Source organism: Chenopodium quinoa, unplaced genomic scaffold, assembly GCF_001683475.1.
Source record: "Chenopodium quinoa cultivar QQ74 unplaced genomic scaffold, ASM168347v1, whole genome shotgun sequence".
NCBI classification, from domain to species: Eukaryota; Viridiplantae; Streptophyta; class Magnoliopsida; order Caryophyllales; family Amaranthaceae; genus Chenopodium; species Chenopodium quinoa.
The window spans coordinates 6581650-6603854 of NW_018743850.1; the positions used below are offsets into that span (position 1 = coordinate 6581650).

The 22205-nt window shown below is 34.6% G+C and overlaps 2 protein-coding genes, 1 non-coding gene and 1 pseudogene across 3 annotated transcripts; 1 reads left to right on the plus strand and 3 right to left on the minus strand.

Moving 5' to 3' along the window:
- Positions 1-252: 252 nt before the first annotated feature.
- On the plus strand, positions 253-2984 carry LOC110685650 (annotated as a pseudogene).
- A 114-nt stretch (positions 2985-3098) lies between these two features.
- LOC110685651 (heparanase-like protein 1) lies at positions 3099-6433 on the minus strand. The gene is made up of 9 exons (XM_021862185.1): positions 5931-6433; positions 5800-5836; positions 5102-5285; positions 4779-4930; positions 4437-4670; positions 4148-4337; positions 3879-4004; positions 3655-3754; positions 3099-3480 (listed from the first exon to the last, which is right to left on the minus strand). Exons 1-9 carry the CDS (start codon positions 6168-6170, stop codon positions 3121-3123), a joined length of 1623 nt encoding a protein of 540 aa, XP_021717877.1. The 5' UTR covers positions 6171-6433; the 3' UTR covers positions 3099-3120.
- Positions 6434-6944: 511 nt separating this feature from the next.
- Positions 6945-7018, minus strand: TRNAT-AGU. The gene has a single exon. It is a non-coding gene; the product is annotated as a tRNA-Thr (tRNA).
- A 900-nt stretch (positions 7019-7918) lies between these two features.
- LOC110686142 (probable leucine-rich repeat receptor-like protein kinase At1g35710) lies at positions 7919-14697 on the minus strand. Its single transcript, XM_021862726.1, has 11 exons — positions 13841-14697; positions 12921-13068; positions 12625-12696; positions 12459-12530; positions 9620-9691; positions 9381-9524; positions 9180-9260; positions 9022-9093; positions 8810-8881; positions 8367-8438; positions 7919-8269 (listed from the first exon to the last, which is right to left on the minus strand). Exons 1-11 carry the CDS (start codon positions 13929-13931, stop codon positions 8179-8181), a joined length of 987 nt encoding a protein of 328 aa, XP_021718418.1. The 5' UTR covers positions 13932-14697; the 3' UTR covers positions 7919-8178.
- Between the last annotated feature and the right edge of the window lie 7508 nt (positions 14698-22205).

Consider the following 22205-nt stretch of genomic DNA (forward strand, 5'->3'; position numbering starts at 1 on the left):
GCATGCCCAAGCAAATTAGTTTTGCTAAGCCAATTTTTAAAAAATTTAAAACCAAATATGCTTGTTGTTAAAAAAAATTCAGTAATTTTTATAAGCTATGAACTATTTATAATAATGTATTGGTAGATATAAATAATTCTATGAAAAAGCGAGTAAACAAAATAATGTGACAAATAAATCTGGATAGCGAGATAAGGAGGAGAAAGAAAAGAAATAGAGTTGATGGTTGACCCAAAATATGTTAAGCACGATATAACGGTCGAAATGTCAAAGGAGGGGAAAATATTGTTCTGGCTCTGTTTCTGGAGCGCCAATCATCTTTTCATTCCCACCATTTCTCAATTTTCTCGCTCTATCTCTCTAATTTTACCCACCCCTCTCTTTCTCTCTCTTCATTGCGTTGAAATTTCCCTTTTCCTCAATTTTCCCCTCTCCTAAAATTTGATTTTACCCTAAATTTTTTTCTTCGTAATTCTTGTACCATTTAATCACCTACATTTTAAACCCACTTCGAATATCGTGGAATTTTCAGGTACATTATTTCGATTTTCTGGTTTTCTTGTATTTTCTTGTTAATTTTCAGGTAAATTTATCGTTTTTCCCTTGAATTGATGTACGAGTATTATTTGTCTATGTTTGAATATCAATTATGCATCTAGAATTATGGATTAATTGACCAATGGAATTGTTTATTATCCGAGTTTGATGAATTTATATTCGTGTTATTATTGTTGATATTACTATGAATTGAATTAAAGCATATAGAAATGCATTGTAATTAATCATTTACCTAATTTTAATTACTATACAAATTTCCAATCTAGATTATTGATGTTAGGGTTTGAAATTTTCAGGGTGTACAGTTTGAATTCCTAGAAAAATACCTTTAGACAGAAAATTTCAACAATGTTTGGGTTTAGGAAAAAAGGTTCAGCATCAACTGCAGCTAGTCCTGCACATCTTGATGCTGAATCAGGCCTCCGATCGAGGCGAACATCGTCTGAGCCTATATTGGTCTCTCAAGACCTTAATGACAGCCTGGAGAACAAGTCCATGCAGGAGCTTGAGGGATATGCAGTTAATAAGGCTGAAGAGACAACTAAGTCTGTCAACAATTGTCTTAAGATTGCTGAGGATATTAGGGAGGATGCTACTAAAACACTTAGAAACCTTGCATCAACAAGGCGAGCAAATTCATAGGACTCACGAGATGGCTGTCGGTATTGACCAGGATTTGAGTAAGGTATATCTTTAATTTGCTTCTTATGATGTTAATGTGGTTCTTTGTGTTAGAACAATGTATGGAAATGGACACAGGTTGCAAGTTTATAAGGGGCTTCAATAATTTGATTTTCGCGATGTATGTTTGTTAGTTGTTGATTTTGTGAGCTATGGCCTAGGGGATAATTTATATGGATGAATAAGTTGTTGGGTGTGTGATGTTAAGAGGGTAGAGTATTCGTGTTTTGACTTTGTACTTTCCGTGTGATGTTAAGAAACTATTAGGAATATTGATTTCGGGTTTATCAATGGTGTGAATGCAACTTAAATAGAAGAAATTTATGCAACATTGTGCCCCTTGGTTGAATGTATAAGTAGAAATGTAAATTTTGGGGACTAATAAACTTGGAATCGTACAGCATGGTCATATATTAAAATAGTAAGCATATTATGTTGGCATGCCACTACTTCAGCCAAATTAGATGTTTGTATGGCAATGCAGGATAATGGATATAGTTGTGCATTTTTTTGTATGTTGTTCCATTGTAGATTCCTCTTGAGTTCTATCGTGCAATATGCTACAGTTATTTCAACACCATTTAGCCATAGTTTTTGTAGATGATCATGTGTATAAGGCTCAGTAGATTGATACACAAGCATTTGAATAATATCACTTCATCCAATGAATTACTCTGATGGAATGAAGGGACATGTTTGTTCTTTTGACATGATTTACTCAGGGAGAAAAGCTGCTTAACAGTCTTGGGGGAATGTTCTCCAAGACATGGAAGCCAAAGAAAACTCGTAGCATAACAGGGCCGTTAATGTCACCAGGTTCTCTTTCACCTCTTACGTATTTAGTTTAATTCATCTCTTTTTATGTTTTGCTCATCTCTTTTGACCCCAAATACAAATTATGTAGCTGTGTAATGGATATTTTGTTCATTATTTTGTCAGATGTACCATCCAAAAGTGCAACAAAAGAGCAGAAAGAAAAGTTAAAGATTGCTCCTGTACCAAAAGGAAAGCCAAGTAATAAGACACCACCTTCTGGACAATCAGCAACCATGCAGAAAGTTGAGGTCTGTAATATTTCTTATGACATAGCACTAGTCTTTTGATCAAATTATCAGAAGTATCTACTTTTAGGCTTTTAGCTTGATTCTTGATTTAAATATTTTTGTTCTTGTGTATTTATGTGATTAGTTGGAGAAGGAAAAGCAAGATGATGCTCTTTCAGATTTAAGTAATATTCTGGGTGATCTAAAGGGTATGGCAGCGGACATGGGTTCTGAACACGACAAGTAAGTTTTTCTTTGCCACCTTTGATTTTGATAAGAAGTCTGGAGGCTGTCTTTTCTTCTTGCCTTATTACTTGCATTACTTTAACTTCTACCTAGCTTGTTTTGTGCTACTCGCCTTTGAATGTTCTGATGGGTGTTTGGATTGCAGGCAAAACAAAGCACTTGATCATCTTGACTCTGACATGGACGAGTTGAACTCCAGGGTGAAAGGGGCTAACCAGCGTACTCGCCATCTACTTAATAAGTGATTTTAGATCAGTAACCTCAGTTTCCTTCCTTCTGTAATTGATCTTTATAATATTCATTCTGTAATTTTTCCACTGTTGTTAGAGGTTGAAATTCCGTTCATTCTTTCCATTCTTTTACTTGTAGTAGTTGGATTTAAATTCATTCTTTACTTCCATCTGTATGTATACATGACACAACTACACAAGCAGTAAATAAAAAGGCTATTTTTTATGAAGCTGTACGTAAGCTCCTTTCTTTCTTTTGTGTTCTTCGTCATTCTGTCCTCTGTAGAAATCAGAAAATTTGTTTCTAGAGATCGAAAATTTCAGAAGAATTGAAGGAGAATGTTGTTATTGCTTTATTTAATTTAATTGTTCACATTAAAAAAATCATAGAAACTATTACATGCAGGCGCTTGTAAGTTCCTAATGGTAACAAAAACAAATGAATGAGGTGCAATCTTGATAGGTGAAAAAGTCGTCACAAACACAGGCTTCATCTCAGGAATGTTCGATGTCTGAGTTAGCGTTAATAACTTCCCGTTAAGAAGAACCTGGTTGCTCCGAATATTCCCATCTTTCGGGGTTATATGATACTCTTCTCGTTCTTGTAACCACGGCCTTGTGTTTGTCATTCTTGGCTCAGGGAATAAGTTGTGATCATTCACTAAATCTACGTTGAAAGTGGTGGAATTTGACATGTTGATGAGCAGTAGAGTAACCCCAGGCTGCAAATAGCATAAATAGAAAATAGTTAATACCAACAAGTTACATCTTAATAGTAGACAAATAATGGGGTTCCCTTTGTCCGGAATTAGTTGTCACGTTGATAGTGTAATTTATTTAAGTCCGAACATAGGTAGTGCAACACATCAAAGCACTAATAGGTTGGTATTGCTTACTTTGGTTTTTGAACAATGGGAATATGTCCTTAGATAAGGAGAGCCGGTGTGAGTTGTTGCAAGTACAGTGCTCCCCATCAAACGGTGCCACAATAAAGCCCTGAAACGAGATTTTGTGTGGTACCAACATTTTTTTGAATAAAATTGTCATATTATCTTAACATTTCAAAAGTAAAATATTGTATGTATCACCACTATAAATACCGGAAAAAATTAGTACTCACCCATAAAAGTCGGGATTAGGGATGAAGGTAGTGGTGTCGAGAAGCCCGTAGTTCCCTCCGATCAAAGTTTGTCTACAGAAGACCTTATGGTTTAAGGACGCTGTCATACCCAATTGATCCAAGTACCTATTCCCACAAAAACAAACAAAAATCAGGACACATACTATATTGTGCAAACATTTGTAATGTATTATTATGTTATTTATGTATACGTAAGTATAACATGTAACATGAAGAAAAATGAGAAAAAAATGTATGAGGAAAGAGACCAATAGCCATCAGCAAAAGTGTTGGAAACATTTTTGCCACCACTATTAAACGCTCCACCGGATTCGCCAACCCAGGCCTCAGACCACAGCCCGAACCGATCCACAACCCTGGAGACATCTTTGTATGTTTGAGCTACTAAGGTCAAAAAATTTGGATCTTGAACCTTGTTTATGAGATCCTTATCAACACCTAAACACAAACAAAGAAACACAAATTTTTACAAATATGTTTAAAAACCAAGTAAAGTAAATTTTATACTTGTATTAGATTACTAGCTAGTATACATACCAGCACCAAGATTGTAAATGTGGTGGGTTAAACCATCAACAACATTGGGTCCTGATTGTTGTAAGAAGGTGCTGAACCATTTTTCATCAAAGAAACCTCCTGGACCCAGTACCTTGGGCCGGGTCATCGGATTTGGGTACGATTTTTTGACTATTTCTTTAAGTACCACCATATCCTTAGCATATTGCTCAGCCTCTATTCTTCCTGATACCCCATTTCCACATAGCTCATTTCCTAATAATAATATAAATCATCAAAATTAATCATGTAGCTTATATTAATCTCATAGTAAGATTTGTAACAAATAAAACTCTTAAATATATCAAGTAAACAACGACGTACCAAGTTCATAAGAGTCAATTTTGTGTCCCTTAAAGATGTTGTAATTTATAAAATCTTGTGCATTTTGATAATTCCAATCTCCTATGTAAAGATCATCATCCTTGACCTTTTCCCTCCCGGTGAGGGCATTCAACCCAAATGTTACTAGGGCCCTGCAAATTAGCAATTTAAACTAAGTTCGATCAATTCTCATAATGTAACACGTAAATAGAGTTATACATGTAGTATAAGTGCACGCAAGACTATTTTCTTGTGGTCACTATATGAGACCATGAACTTGTTAATTCGATAATAAATGTAACGATGCAAGTATTAATAATTACCCGTTGTTACTGAAAAACTGAGCAAGCTCATCCCATCTTTGCATTTTCAAGCAACCCTTGGTAAACCCAAACATGCCGTCACTCTTCAAGGAAAACTCCTGGCATTTGCTTGTAGGCTTTCTAACGTTGTAAAACACTTGGTCTTGTAGTGATCCTCCAACTCTTAATCTTAGTGGACTCAATGCTGCACACAATTAATAATTTTGAGCACGTTTCAAACAAAAGAACATCATTTACTAAAATTCTTCGTATGCTTCGCGTTTTGAAATTTAAAGTCTCACGTAACATATTACAAAGAGACAATAATAGTAAAGCAATTTTGTGAATAATAAGGAGTAACATTATATCAAGGTGATATATTATTTATTAATTAAATAAAATAAAATCAAGACGAATGTATTAAGACCAAAATCTATCAATTATTTATTCATACTCTATACTTAATTCATTAGCTTAATAATATATGGTCAATATTTATAAAATTAATCTAGTTAAATTTAATATATACTCCATAAAAAGTTAATACTTTTAAAATCCATAATAAAATCAATCTAGCTAAATTTAATACGAGTATATACTCCATAAAAAAAATTAAAAAGTCAATATTTTTAAAATTCATAATAAAACCAGTTTAACTAGATTTAATAGCACGTGATAAAAGAAAGAACTTAGGAAGGTAAATATGAGAGCATACGTACCCTTGACAGCATTATTCAGTACTTTATTTCTCAAATCCTGCAATTCATCACACAAATTTATTCTCATTCTTCATACATATTATAATTTGTCTAATAAACCCAAAATAAAATTAAAAAAAATTGGTACGTACCAGATTGAGAATGCCAGCTTTTCCCCAAGGGCATTGATTATAATTACACTTATTTGAAGGCCACCAATCCAAAGTTGCACATATAAAATTGTCATCTGTTTTTGCAATTGATGTTGCTCCTCTAATTGTCACTTTAACTTCATTCACCTCATTATTACTAATTCCAAGACATAATTTATTAGAACTAATTACTATAAGAAACGAAAATATGTATATAATACTTGATCTATACAATTCCATTATATTTGGAATTATAATGGAATTGTACAGATTTCTTGGTTTTTTTTTTTCTTTCTTTTTTCTTTTTTCTTTTTTCTTTTTTCTGTATGTTACGAGATGACATGCATATGGCTATGTATATATAATGGAGACACCTAATGATGTTAGATTAGCTAAATTATGGATAGAAATGTTATTATTAATTAGAGATGACGATGATCTATTTTATCCTTAAAGATTGGATAAATGTGTTGTTTTCTACACATAATGATAGTAAATTTGTAGAAAAGATAAATCTATCCCAAATAAACTGATTATATCCTACATCCTGGTACAACGAATATTAACAGCTACCGTGCTCGACAATTTATATTAATCTGTAAAAAAAATTAATTAGGGAGATTTTTCCCAGAGTTTTTAGAGCGCCAAATAGGATTATAATTTTTTAACGCGTCATATAGAATTATAAACTTTAGTTATAGCCAATTAAATAAGAGATTTGTGATTTCTTTTTAGAATTAAATAATTCACGTGCCGCATATGACGAATGAAATTTTAGAGTTTAAATTAATTAAATTTAAAACATTATCTTTTGACATTGAGAATTATATCTAAATATATAGCAAATATTAAATGATATCCAACGTACAATGAAAAAAATAATAAATTTTATCGCATAAAAATACAATCAAACCGTGCATCGTACGGACATATAGTTAATAAAATAAAAACAAAAAACTAATTTCCTATGCAATGAAAACTCGAAAATCCCTAAAAAAAAAAAAAAAGCTGGATTGCTCTTGTTGAGAGTCGAACTCAAGACCTCCCGCTTACTAAACGGGTGCTCTAACCAACTGAGCTACAAGAGCAGCTGACAACTGAAATTTATTTGAATAGTTAGATTTCTTTTAGTACATATGGTTATTTCACGGACAAGGTAAAAATGAAAATCTGAAGTAAAAAATAAGATAAACTCAAATATGAAGGAAAAGATTGCTTTAAAAAACAACAAAAAAATGTTGAAGGAAAGGATAGGGTTGAGAATACTCGTATGTATATCCTACGAAAAAAATAGAAAAAGAGAAAAAAAAAAAAAAAAAAAAAAGGGTTTATCACCCTAATAAATAAGTGACAAAACTATACATAAATCAATATAGTAACTTTTTAATAAAATAGGTCCACAAGTGTTGATATAATAACCAATCAGTTGGGTCAGCTGTCTGCGCGAGTCACCTTTCCTGTGACGCCTTTTATTAAATTAGCCGATGCTTTTGACTAGCCGATGCGAGATATTTTGGTGTTGAATTCCCCAAAAAGGATCCTCACACTCCAACCTCCCAACTTAGGGAGATCGGGTAGAGAATTGAGGATGGAATCCAATCAGATGACAAAAATATGATACGGAACATTTTAATTGATTTATTTACGATTTTGTAATTTAATTGGGACTTCCTCGGTAGAAAAAAAATTGGGACTTCCTCGGTAGAAGTACATAATTATTTCTTTGGTAAAGAGAAAAATATAATTGATGTACCTAAAGTTCAGATGAATCTGGGTACATAAACTGAGAGCTAATCTATTTTAGGTTGGTTTTGTTTGAAGATTTCTCGTAAAGATAAGAGCTAATTCAATCAGACGACAAGTAAATTTTCTTCATATCCAATATCGACGATAATAGGTTTCAAAAAAAAAAAAAAATATCGACGATAATAACAACGCCATTATACAGATAATAATAAATAATAATAGCATAAATAATATAATCAATATAATCAGTATCTATAATTTCTTTAATAATAACAAATGGCTAATTGCTGCCATCATGGCTAACATTCATACATTTTTCATTCTGTACCTACAAACAAGGGTGCAAATTTCTTCATCTACACTTAGGAGCCTCAACCAAAATTCAATTTCAAGCTCAAATGAGTACACCTCTCCCCGTAAAAGCTTTCTTTTCTTTTTAGTTTGGAGAGGGGGTGGAGGGAGTGGGATGTGGAGACAGATAAAGAATAGGGGCGTTTCTGAATCAGACCAAGAACTCTGTGTCCGAGACTTCAAGTACTTTGTGAACACCTATTGGGTTTACGCCTTGTCTGAATGCATTGCTTTCAATATACCTGCATAAACACATCACAAAGCAAATGGTTACAGCCTTACAGGTTCCCTATAATACACTATGTAGTTTCTATGATTCAAAAGGTTTAGAGAACCCACATTTCTTTCAAGAATGAGTGCTTATAGAATGCGTCAGGAATTCTCCCACTAAATTGATTGTGATCCAGGTACCTGAAAATTACAGAGCTTGATAAATGATACAATGCGTAGCCATGTGATCTCGAGTATAATTTTGTCAGCATGCCAAAAAGTCGATCTAGAATTTGAACTCTTCCCCAAATGACCAAACTTGAAAGTACTAGGAGTCCTTAAGCTTAAAAGCACACTAGAAGACAGACAAAATTGGTTTTGGAATCCTGAATTAAGGGTGTACAATGATCATTCTTATAAATCATGTAAAGATTATCAACACCAAAAATTTCTTTTCTATATTTTTAAACTAGGGACCAATAACAGATTGCAGTTATTTCAATGCATTAAATTATAGAGGATTCAGCAGCTCAAATTTCACTGTATACAGGCAGTTAAGAGTTGAGACTTACAGATATGTCAATTTAGGAAGACGAGCAAGGGCAGATGGAATTATTCCAGTCATTTTGTTGTATGACAGATGCCTGTGACAAATGCAAACCATAAATTTCTCGTATGATTTAAGAGAGAGAAATAACCAGCTTAAGAGAATAAACTGTACAACTCGTCAAAAAAAAAAAAAAAAGGGGTTTGGGTTTTGGGGGGGGGGGGGGGAGTTACTTACAAGATCTCCAAGTTCCTTAAATTTACTAGCTGAGCCGGAATTCCTCCAGTCAAATAGTTATTATTCAGATAGCTAGACAGCAGGTCAAAGAAGTTAGTGGGGTTAACAATGCAAACAAATGATACAGCCATACAGGCAACTGCTATACAATAACTTACAGATTACGAAGGGCAGGAAAGCATCCTTCAATGCGTATGAGTTCCCTAATTGTACCAACTAGATGATTGTTACCAACATCCCTACAAAGAAGAGAATTATTATAATTTGAAATGGTGATGATTGTAACATCATTACCGATCAAGAAAACAGTATTAAAAGAATGGGAAAAAAAAACAAATAGTTCGCTTATAAAATCTTACAAATGCCGAAGATTCTGCAGATTGCCCAATTCTGCAGGAATTCGCCCAACAAAACGGTTTTCATGTAAATATAAATACCGCAGTGCAGGAAGATTTGCCAGCTCCCTAGGAATTTCCCCCTTGAAACTATTAAAGCTCAAATATCTGTGGAGGTAGAATTTAACATCTTTCATTCAGAAAAAATACAAAGAAACAGCAGCAAATAAAGAAATTGTACTTTTTAAGTCAAGATTTCTTACAAATGAGTCAAACTTTTCAGTTCACCCATTTCAGGTGGTAGGACATCCTGCAGCTTATTCCATCGCAGATTCCTACAAGGCAAAAACACCAAGTTTGAGAATGGATGATTATCTAAGCAAATACAATGAATATAATCATAGAAATGAGGCCAAGACTATCTCCACAGCTCATAGCATTTTAACCTGATTTGCCTTTAAACACTGTATAATAATAGAACAGGAATATCATAACTTTGGTTTATCAGGCCATTGGAGTTGCAGCCCATAGTTGATTTTGATCCTGAAGAGGATGGCATTGTTGTTTAAAGGAATGATGGTGGTGATACTATGTCTAATTCTAGTAGGAGGTACGCCAGGTACCACAACTTACCCGCAGGGATTGAGAAATATGACTTTCTTGCAGAGAATATATGGAGTTCACAGACTCTGTCTAATGCCTATTTCTTTGGAAGATTTTGATGAAGGAAGCTCATAAAAAAAATAAAAAATAAAAAATAAAAAGAAAAGAAAAAACTGGGTGGGTAGGTACATCAACCCTGAATATAAGGTAAAAAAGAAATCAATTGACCAACTATTGCTTCGTAGTCCTTGGATAGTTTCTTCGAGACTGATTTTATAATTTATTTTGGTTTTGATCAATTCAACAATAACACGTCAGATGTGTGTTGTTTACCTGGGAGAAAAGGTTTAGGATAAATGGATTAGGAGGTCTGGATTCTGCAGCAATTTAGTGATGCACATGGAAGAAAAGGAGTCAGCAGATTTTGAGTGCAATAGCTTGTTAACACCATCAATTCTCCTGCATGATCTTTTGTATAATTTGAACCAAGAGCTTCCTATGAGCGTTAGATATTCTTTCATGATTGTGTACATAAGAATGTCAATGTTTCTTTGGCTTGGGAATAATTTGGTTGTTTTTTAAGTTATTTCAATTGTTGAAGTTGGCGACAGTGACATGGGATTCTTTGGTTGTTAGTCCTTCAACTGTAAATGGGTGTCACCCATTTTGTGTCCATATACTACTATTCCTTATTGAAAAGAATCGTGATAGCATAAGTTAAATATACAATGTAAAGGGTAAAAAATGATAACAGAAAAGGCAGAACCACAAGGAAGCAATTATTGAATAAAACAATAACAAAAAGTACAGCTTAAAGAGCTATGGGACAGGGACCCTTTTTGGGGAAGCACTGTATAGAGGCTTAAGGCCAACTTAAACACCACACATTCTTCTAGGTACCCCCATCCCTAACAGTATCTTGAATATTCTACACCTCCTCACTTAGAATTAAGGCATCACATCTATTTGACTACATGTTCCAAAATCTCTAAACTTTGCTTCATTTTTTCCTCAATTGAGGTAATGTGGCCCATTAGCCCATAACAGACACCATTCATGTTTGTGCTCATAACCCTAGTATAATTAGGTAACCAAGCATCTGGTGGAGCATCCTCATCTTGACTAGCCAACACCCTTTATCTACTATTACTTTCCTTCATATGTCAGTAGATATTTCATAGGAAAAAAAAATTCAGGACACTCTCCTGTAAGGCGCGCCTCGGCGCTAGGCAATTAGGATAGAGCGCCTTTTTTCTCTAGGTGAGGTGCATTCAAAGAGGTGCACCTAGGGCGTACATAGACAAATTTCATTAATGGTTTTAGATTGTGCACCTCACTTCTAAGAGGCGCACCGAAGCTCGGCCAAGGCGTGCCTAGGCGCAGTAAGACCTTCATCGCTTCATTGCACCTTGAGCCTTTTTATACATTGATCTCCACAAAAGATAGCTTGAGGCTATTCACTCTCCTTAGTAACTTGAGGCTACTAGTCCCGTCCTTACAAAATATATATCACCAATCTCATGCTCTCTTTTGTTACACTAATTCTCCTTATATAATCAAGAAAGCTACAAAAAGATAACCTTGTAATAATTACATTTGTCACTACTCAATCAGAGTATCAATTCTGCAAAACTCTTGTTGCTCCCTCCCTAGAGTTTCATTAATGAGTTTTGTCCACATCTGCCATACTGTCCTCCTTTTACCCCTGTTGCTGCTTGTCCTTTCCCTCTTTGTCTTGTGTCTCAAGTTGTTTCATCCTTCGAGTATAGACCCGTAATGGTGGCTTGGGTGTGTGCATTGGGTCCATTCATCTCCCCTTTTCCTATGGTCTTTGTAGATTGTAGAAGGGTGAAATATTCTTCAACATCTCCAATTCTCCATACCCAAGAAAAAATATCTAAAATACTAATGATCCTTAACTTATTACAACTTGACAAGCAAACCAATACCATCCATCACGTCTTTCTTTCAAATAATTTGTTTTTGTTTTACTTAAACTGGAGCTTTACTCTCTGAAAGGAACCCCCGAGTTTTTAACAAAGCGTAAACACAATCACAAACCACTTTACAAGAAAATAATGATTGCCACCACAAAGCACTTTAAAGGACTCTCATGAATGTCACCAAAAACTACTTTAATAGAAATAGTTCTCATTTCGCCTGCAAGTGTTACTAGTTTACGGTACATGTCGGTACACGCAATGGATACAGAAAAGCAATTCGCTATCTGGTTTTGTGAAACTAATCCAATGCATACCAATTCACGTGTTTTTTATAATAATTTGTGGGGTATTAGGAGACCAAGTAACATTGCCCGCAACACACAAGAAGAAAGAGAGAGGAGAGAAACTACACTATGTACAGCAGCGTAAATAATCATGGGAAAACTTCAACTAGATTTCCCATTATCTAGAAGTCATATAGTTTTTAATTCACACACACAGAATATCAAAACAATGGAAAAACCAAAATTATTGAATAAGGACATAAGGGTCATACAGAACTTTCAGGCGCTTCAATCGTCCAATCTGAGGAGGAATTGGCCCAGTCAACTTATTGTTGTGTAGGTCCCTGTCATGCAAGTATATTTATGTAAATAACGGATTTCAGGTCATCAGCACCTATGAATGCTAATAGTGTAAACCAAGGAATTAAAGACACTTACAGCCTCTGAAGATCCAACAGATTAGTAACAGCAATGGGAAATGGACCAACAATTGACACAGCGTAAACTTCCCTGCAAGTTAAATAAACAATGCAAATCATAAACCAAAATCAATTCTTCCCTGTCTTTTAATTTGTAAAAATATGCAAAAACCTAAAAAAAAAAAAACAGTTTTATTGAAGAAGAAATGTGTTTTTTTTGCATAGCACTTTTCTTTATGTATTAATTTAAAATAAGAGACATTACATAATCCTAGAAATAAAAATTTTGATAAAGAAGGAGATAGTTTGACATACAGTCCCGTAACAACTCTATAATCCCCTTGAACAGAACATGTTACACCAGACCAAGGAGGCAAATCACCATCTCCACATGGATCATCACCAACCCATGAATAAACGACCCTCCATCCAAGCGATGACTTTATTTCATTCAATGCTTTCACTGCAAAAACATAACTCGGTAAGTTAAAATCTCACTCGAGAAACCCTAAACAAAAAAAAACCCAGTTAGACCAGGGGAATCCAAGCAAACCTACATCAAACATTAGAAAAAAAAATATACAAATGGGGTGCCTTTTGAATTAAGAGTCAAAGTCCATTCTGGGGAGCTCCTTTGGACTAAGAAAGCATCTTTGCCGGTTCATAGATACAGCAGCTTACATCTAACCCCCTACCTTGCCGTAACTTAGGTCTGCCAAATTCACTAACGGAGGATCAGAAGCACACCATCTATCCATGTTATCGACATTACGATGCTCGAATCATTGATAATTGTTTGTCTCAAAACAGGAAAATTTCATCTATCAATAAAAACAAAGCCGGAACTCCAACATTGTAACCCTAATTAATCAAACAAGATATATACAAAGGGACACCTCAAACGCAAACAAGGAGATCAATTTCCATACAGAATGAACAACACAATTTCGGAATTTGATTCGAAAAATGGTAACAATATCTTTCCAGTAACATCACCACTACTTAAAATGGAAAATCTACAATAACCTATCATCCAAAAAAGAGAAATTCCCTTTCCCTATCTTTCAAAATAGATCAAACAGATGACAAAAAAGGGGATTTTTTCCAGTTACAAAGGCATCAAACACAAATCATTCATTCCCAATATATATGATCATAAATGAACAATAATCAAACAATTTAGGGATTTTAGATCAAACCCCAAAAATAAAAACACAGAAAATAGAGAAAATTACCATCACGTTTAAGAGTTTTACAGGAAACGGCATTGAAAAGCAAAGGAATTAACAGGGCGAAGAGCAGAATTGCAGGAGGCCAATTCGCCATTTCCCAATACTAATTCTAATTGTAATTCTCCTTTTCTCTATTACTCTGATCACTCAAACAATCGATTAAAGAAGGATGAGATCTTGGGAATTAATTGAAAATAATGATAACAAAGAATAGATGAATTTTCTGCTGAAGATTAAGCTTCTTCGATTCCAGCAATCTCAGCGAACTATGTGGAGTGAGAGTGTCGGTGTGAAGTGGAGTGATCTCTCTTTCTCTTTCCACCCTGTGTGCAAAATGAGTGCTCGCTGAGTCTGTCTCGGTATCACTTGCTATTTGATGAACATAAACTCGTCGTTTCTACCGTCTCTCCCGTTTTGCTTTGGTAAAACGAGATTATAACAGTAGAGGTGGGCATGGGCCGTGCCGGCCCACGAACGGCACAAGCACGGCACGGTGGTGGCACAGCTCGATACGAGCTTGCCATAGGCACGGCACGGCACGCTGGCCTAACAGTGGGTCGTGGGCCGTGCCGTGAACAAAATTTTAATAAATCAGCACGGGCACGATGGTCGGCACGGTCGTTTGGCCCGTAGGCCGACCCGCGAGCATGGCACGCGGCCCGCCTGGCACAATCTAGCCCATGCATAACGGCTACTTTCCACAACTTCCAACAGCCATAAACGACTATATTCCAACAACCACTCTAACGGCTAATTCATCATTTTTCCTGTAAATACTTCACTTCTTCCTCCATTTTTTTTTCACAATTCATCAACTCATCTATTCTCAAATCTCTTATTCTCTAATTCTCTTATTCTCTAATTCCTACTCTCTTATAATCTCCACTTCTAAAAAAAAAATTAAAAAAAAATATCGTATAATCTTTAATTCTCTCAATTATAAAAATTAATAAAAAAAATTATAAGTTCGGGAGATTAATTAGCGGAAAGCAATCGAAGCGTCGTTGTAAGATCTAACTCAACGTTGTTGTTATTATTATTATTATTATTATTATTATTATTATTATTATTATTATTATAACAAAAAACTACAAAGTCAAATGATTTATAAGAAATTAGTGGGGAGCCGAGATACAATCTGGGCCCCCACCCCTCTAGCTATAGCGAACCCAATCCTGTTGAAGATGTGAGCAGCCGCACGAACACCAATATCCTGAGTCCTAGCGAACGCCTGAACCCGCTTCAGCAACGCAACAACATCCTTCTCTAATTCCCCCAATGAAGTAAAGGAAAAAGGAAGAAAATCATAGCCAATAGCCCTGCAACGCGCCCCATACTTGTCCCGCTTCCGCTGAGCTGCAGCCGACACAACACGACCAGGAACGAAGTCAGACAGCCCAGATTGTGTTAATGGAGAAAACCCCGTCAAGTCAACACATACATCTAGGCCTCTATCCCAGGAGTAAAGCAACACATCTGCTGGTCGAAGAGCCCCGTCGTTCCCTCCAGTCAACGCAACGTTGACCTCCTTCCTTGCAGACTTCCCAGAGCGGAAACAAATATCAACAAGGGTATCACGAACAACGTTGATATTATTATTATTATTATTATTATTATTATTATTATTATTATTATTATTATTATTGTTATAATTATTGTTCTTGTCACTATTATTACTATTATTGTTATTATTATTGTTCTTATTATTATTGTTATTATTGTTATTGTTGTTGTTATTATTATTGTTATTATTATTAATCATGGCATCAAACCCGAACCCTTCCTCCTCCTCTACGAAAGCCAAGTCAAAACATACTAGTACTAGTACGGAATTACCAAATTCAAACACTTCAATGCCCTCCCCTAACATGTCCATTCCGAACACTTCCACCCCCTTCTTTCATCCCCAAACCATGGGAGGATTCGAACAATTTAACAATATGTCTCCTTGGACAATGTCTAGTTCGGGATTTCAACAAAACCAATTCTCACCTCATTTATACGGCTTACAACATGAATTTTCTTATCCTACTAGTCAAGGTAGCCAAACACATGTCGTCGGGTCGAGTGAACAATCCACCAAAATGCCAAACACCCAAATTTCAAACACAATAGAATGGTGTACCGAAGAGGAACAAGCCGCTACCAACACAAAGAGTTATGTTTGGGCACAATTTCAATTAAGTAGAGATGGAACTAAAGCCAAGTGTAAGACATGTAAGAAAATTTACTTGGCCGAAACCAAGGGAGGGACGGGACACCTTACTAGACATGTAAGAAAATGTGGTGAACCATCTACTGATCCAACCCAACCCAAAATTTCTCAATTCCATCCACATGGCTTCACTTACAATTATGAGAGAGATAGGGATGAGCTTGGGAGAATGTTAGTACATGCCGAACAAACCTTTATTTTTGCCGAAAATGATCCCTTTAACAATTACATTAACTGAGCACTACAACCCCAACACATAAAAAATTTTCTAGAAAAATCGTCCGTTCGGCTGCCATGAAATCTTTTCAAGAGTATAAATTGAAGTTATATGATGAATTGAGTAATCTTACTCGTAGAGTTTCTTTGACTGCTGATGCATGGGATAGTGGTTACGGATATCACTATTTGTGTGTGACTTGTCATTGGTTGGATATTGATTGGTTATTACAAAAACACATTATCCATTTAAATTGCTTGAATACCCCCACACCGGTCTTAATATTTCTCATCATTTAATGCAAGCTATTGATGCATATAATCTTAGGTCCAAAATCATGTCTATGACTTTTGATAATGCAACTTCTATGACATTTAGTGCAAATTTAGTTAAAGCACAATTGACCGATGTAATATTTGATGCATTTTTCATGTTCTAAACTTGTGTGTGAAGGATGGAACCCAAGCAATTGGTCCATTTTATCACAAAATTAGAAATACTATTATGTCTATTAACAACTCTAACATGAGATTTCAGGAATCAAAAACTTTTTGCAGGCAACAAAGGATAAAGGGTATTAAAATCAAAACGGATTGTGCAACTAGGTGGAACTCCATCTATGAAATGTTGAGTATGGCAATCGAGTACAGGTCCATTAACAATTTTTTATAATAAAAAATTTCCACAATTTGCTTTATTAGATGATGATTGGTCTAACAATGAAAAATATATATGCAGTTTTTACAATTATTATATAGTATGATACATTGTTTTTCTTCTATTTATGATCCTTGTGCTCATTCTTTTCTTAGCAATGCAGGTTTACTTGCACAACTTTTTGATGAACACCAATTACAACACGATTATGATGGATATCTTCCATCAATGGAGGAAAAATGGCGAAAATATTACACTACTCTTCCTATGATTTATACTTTTGCTTCTATATTAGATCTAAGGCAAAAGTATAATGGCACATTTTTATTAATTGATATTTATTTTCAATGCATGAAATTTGAAGATGATGTTGAATCTTATAAAACTAATGTGACCTATCAATTTTTTTCCTTATATAGAGTTTATGAATTTAAATATGGAACCGTGTCTCGATTTGCTTCTTCTCAATCATCCAAAAATGTAAGTAAAAGGGCCAAAGGTTTATTTGCACAAGCTGCTAACATGATGTCTAAGTTTTCAGGCAGTAAATCATCATCTAGGAGAACACAAAGCGATGTTTCGGAGTTGCAAATGTACTTAAGTTACTAATTCATGAAAGTCATGGACGACGAAGAGAAGTACGGCCTCGACATCCTTGATTGGTGGAAATCACAAAGCATGAAACATCCAATTTTGGCGGCAATGGCTCGTGATATTTTTGCTATCCAAGTCTCCTCCGTTGCCTACGAAAGAGCTTTTAGTGCGTCAGGAAGGGTTTTAGACAATAGAAGAACAAGTCTAAAACCCGAAACACTTGAAATGTGTGTTTGTTTCAAGGATTGGTTGGATGCCGAAACTCGCTCCCAAGATCGTACTTATGCACAAAACGACGATGATGAAGGAACGTCGGGTTCTACCAGTTCCCAATCAATTCAATTGGCCGATGAACTTGAACAAAAAGAAGAAGATGAAGACGAACAAGAAGAATAATTAGATTACATACTATTAATTATAGATATTATTTGTATTATCGAACCCCGTATAATAAAATAAGCAATAAAGTTAAGTTATTCATCAATTATTGTACGATTTTTATCATTATCAATTATTTTATTATCGATTTATCATACCGGCGTATAAGAAAATAAGTTATTCATCAATTCTTGTGTTATCGCACTAGTCAATTTTTTTTAATTATATGCATTGTTGTTTTTTGCTAAATAATAATAAAGATGTATAAATAAAAAAATATAATTAATTATAATATATTAATAATAAAAATAACATAAATAATAATAAATAAGTAAAAGAACTAACATAATAAAAATAAGAAAAATATAAAGAACAATAATAATATAATAATAAAAAAACATAAATTAATAAAATATTTAAATATATCGATTTAAAAAAAGAAAAAAAAAAGTGGGCGGTCCGCTGCCAGGCCTAGCACGGCACGCCAGGCACGTGGGCCGTGCCGTGGGCTGGGGTGTGCCAAATGGTGGCCCGACACGGCACGGCCCGCCAAGAAGCAAGCACAACACGACCCGACACGAGCCACCACTAGGCACGGCGAGGCACGACCCATGCCCACCTCTAGTACTAAAACTCGAGGAAGTCTCAATTATCTCTTTTGATAAACAATAATTGTAAATTAAGGGCCAATTTTTTTTTAATGTTTTCAACTACGTAAATAAACTTGGATTTTCTCGTAAAAGTCGGTTATTGACTTATTAGGTTACACAATTTCTAGATGTTCCCAAGTGTGTTAAATCTCGATAATTTTTCAGGGGAAAGGGAGGGGTGTTTAGGGGGTGCTGGCGGTCAGGCAAGGGGAAGCCGACGGTGGGGGTGGGATGGGGCAGGGGTTGCCGACGGTGGGGGGTAAGGGTGCTAATGGTGGGGGTGGTGGTTGGGTTAGTGTTTAGTTTTTTTTTTTTTTTTTTTTTTTTTTTTTCTCTCTCTCTCTTTTTACCCAATAGCTTAGTGACACGTGTACATAGTAGGCCCTACTAACGGATTTATGGATGGATTCCATTAGATGGGGTGAAAACCAATTTTTAGTTTTTTATTGTGGTGATAAATTAAAACTTTTAAAAGAATTGGTGCTAAAAACCAATTTTTTGAGTAAAAAAATTAGAAATTTTGTTTTCGTGTTGCGCCAAGATTTTTTATTTTATTTTTGGGTTTAATTGTTAGGCCTACTAAAAGAAAGCATATTTCATTGATATGTTCGAGAATTGTACCACAATGCATTCAAAAATATAATTATGAATCACAAGAGTTATACCACAATGCAAAAGGATAAATTTTCTAGTGTTGTAAACCTTGTAGTTTTTTTATAGAGTATAAAACATATTTTTGGGCCTCAACCATCAGCTTAATTTAAGCTTTTGGTTGAATTGGTCCTTTAACATGGTATCGGAGCCAGCGTGACATAAAGGTCACGGATTCAAATCTCATCCACCCCCCACTTTCAAGTGAAATATTTCGTGCAGGGTATGCGGAGGGCCCATGCTGAATCCACATTTCAAGCCCAAAGGGCTCTCATGTGAGGGGGCGTGATAGAGTATAAAACATTTTCGGACCTCAACCATTAGTTTAAGCACATTTTTTTGATCAATTTTCTACGAGTATGTGTTTGTTAATTTAGTATTCATTCGTAGGTGTCGTATATCTCCTTAATTAATAACGGATTTGATTTTACTACACTTATCGTGTGCCAATAATTTTGGTTTACTTTAGTTATACACTTATCGTGTGCCAATATTTTGAAGAGCATGTCTAAAATGACCCAAAGATGCAACATAATATTTTACACCATTAGCTTTGCGATAGATATATGGCAAGAAGTTCCTTAATATCATATTATCATCCAATGGCACTGGACCTTACCTTGCAAAATATTAACGACAAGAAGATTATCACCCTTGGCCTTGGCATTTGCATTTACAATTACATCTTGTTATTTGTTGCTCATAGATTTAGAAAAGGTAGGTATTGTAGGAGTTCATGCAACAAATAAAAATGGAAACTGACATGCGATTGCAAGGATGTGAAAATATGGCCCATTTTTAAAGTGTAGTACTTCATATATCACAACTTTCATGCTTGATTTAAGTCGTTTGATTTCTCACAGTGAAAGTACTACAAAGTTGAATGTGGATGTCTACTACTGTCATGGCAAAACTAGATTAAATGACAGGTATATGTCGTACATCATCTTGTGCAATTACTATTGTTAGTGGATAGAAAAATGATATAAACGAAATTTAACCTCAAGCCTTAGATATATATCACGTCCAATATTTCAACCAATTAAACTAAATGACATCCACAAGTGTATAACACTGGGCAACTAACATTGGTATAATGCTCATACACACACAACACACAACACACAACAATTAGCAAACCAAAATTATACTCGTATGTACGAATTTGCACTTCGAGTTCCTATTATGTTAAGAACTATGGTGAACAAAATCTAATGACTTATTAGTCGGCATACTAGTGGAATATTGAATTAGCCACTAAAGTATGTTTGAGATCATGAAGCCAAATTATACTTCAGAAAATGACCACTGCATTCTAATTTAATTTCACTGTTTCATCAGGATGATTACACTAACTAGTGTCACTAAATTAAAAGTTAACCCACATCACAATTGCTAATTGAATAAACCGGCCAGATAGAAGAGGTTTGTGTTGAAATTTTGGAACTTAATTAACACAAATAATACGTCAAATTAGGTGACATAAATTTCACGCAAAAACAACCGTTATATAAATTTGTTTAGCTATTTCTAGGGGGGGGGGGGGAAATCTAAAAGATAATATGGCAGGGATAGATGAATAATACTGAGTATATATGAATAATTTTCAACATATTTGTCATTTAAAAGGACTAAATATAATTCGATCGTTGCTAATTCTACTAAAAAGGGAAAATACCTTTCCGTGATTATGAACGCACTAGAAGGAAAATATAGATTGGCAAACTAAGTCATTAATCACAAAACTATTTATGGCATTTGCACAAGTTTTTCTTGAATTCACTCAATACACTCTCTTTAGTGGTGTACATACATGTACTCCTTAAATTACTTATTGGCCACACAAACACAGACCCAACATTTTCCATTATTGTTCTACTAGACCTTAATTTATTATTAGTCATAATAATGTACTTCATTGTATATTGTCTAATACCCCGTAATTTAATTTATTATTATTAGTCATAATAATTTAATCCAATGTATACGTAGTTAACATGAACAATGCTTCAACTGATTATAGATCGATGAAGCTAATAAGGATGTACTTCGTACAAGCTAGGCATTTGACAAACCTAGTATTTTTAAGCTATGCCATTATTGTAACGCAATTAACATAAGTACATCGAGCTAATTAAGTAAACTAAACTTAATAATTTAGAAACAGAGAAAACATAGGAGTATACGAATTAAAGTAAGAATTGAAGTTGCATCATCATTAATAATATCATTAGTACACTGGATATATGGACCCAAAAAAAAGGAACTTTACATGATAATATTAAATGCCACAATGAGCTCCTCATGAAGATCATAAACTAAAAATCAAAAATAAAAAATAGAAAATAAAATAAAAAGACAAAATTGTCCTTTTAATCACAAGATCCTAACTCTCTCATCGCCACTACCTTCTTCTACTAACTTGTACATTTACTACTTCCACCCTCCTAAATTTATGGAACCCCATGAGAATCTTCTGATCTTCTCAATTACACCAATTTTTAAAAATTAACTAAAATTAATAACAAAATACTTAAAAATCAAAATTTTTTAAAAAATAACTCGTACCATTTCCATTATTGTTTCCCTTGCTCAACTTTGAATTTACAGAAACAAGCTTGGAAATAGCGTCCACATCATGTACTCCACCCGTACCATATTGATTTAATCTACGAACGCGCACGGGTTCAAGAAACTCGACCGGATAGAAAAGAACTCGAGAGGATCGATCCTAATTCCGAACCCGGCCGGATGTATGCTAGGGCATATAGGGTAGATGATAAAAAAAAATTATAAAAAAAAAAAACTATATAAAACAAAAACACGAACTTTTATTACGTAGTATAATTTTTTTTTTTCTTTGGCAGTACGTAAATTAAGTACGTGACATACCGCCCTAATCCTACGTACGCATTAAATCAAGAACTCAACTTAACACAAAATATTACCTAAAAAATATGAAAAAATTAAGAAAAGATCAAAACAACGTCGTTTTTACTTGGTGGA

Coding starts and splice junctions, on each gene's coding strand:
- LOC110685651 (XM_021862185.1), bottom strand. CDS start 6,170: ATGGAATTGTATAGATCAAGTATTATATACATATTTTCGTTTCTTATA. Junction 5,286..5,799: donor ACTGAATAATGCTGTCAAGG/GTACGTATGCTC, acceptor AATTGTGTGCAG/CATTGAGTCCACTAAGATTA. Junction 4,005..4,147: donor ACTTTTGCTGATGGCTATTG/GTCTCTTTCCTC, acceptor TTGTGGGAATAG/GTACTTGGATCAATTGGGTA.
- LOC110686142 (XM_021862726.1), bottom strand. CDS start 13,931: ATGGCGAATTGGCCTCCTGCAATTCTGCTCTTCGCCCTGTTAATTCCT. Junction 12,531..12,624: donor CTGTTGGATCTTCAGAGGCT/GTAAGTGTCTTT, acceptor CTTGCATGACAG/GGACCTACACAACAATAAGT. Junction 8,882..9,021: donor TTAAGGAACTTGGAGATCTT/GTAAGTAACTCC, acceptor CATTTGTCACAG/GCATCTGTCATACAACAAAA.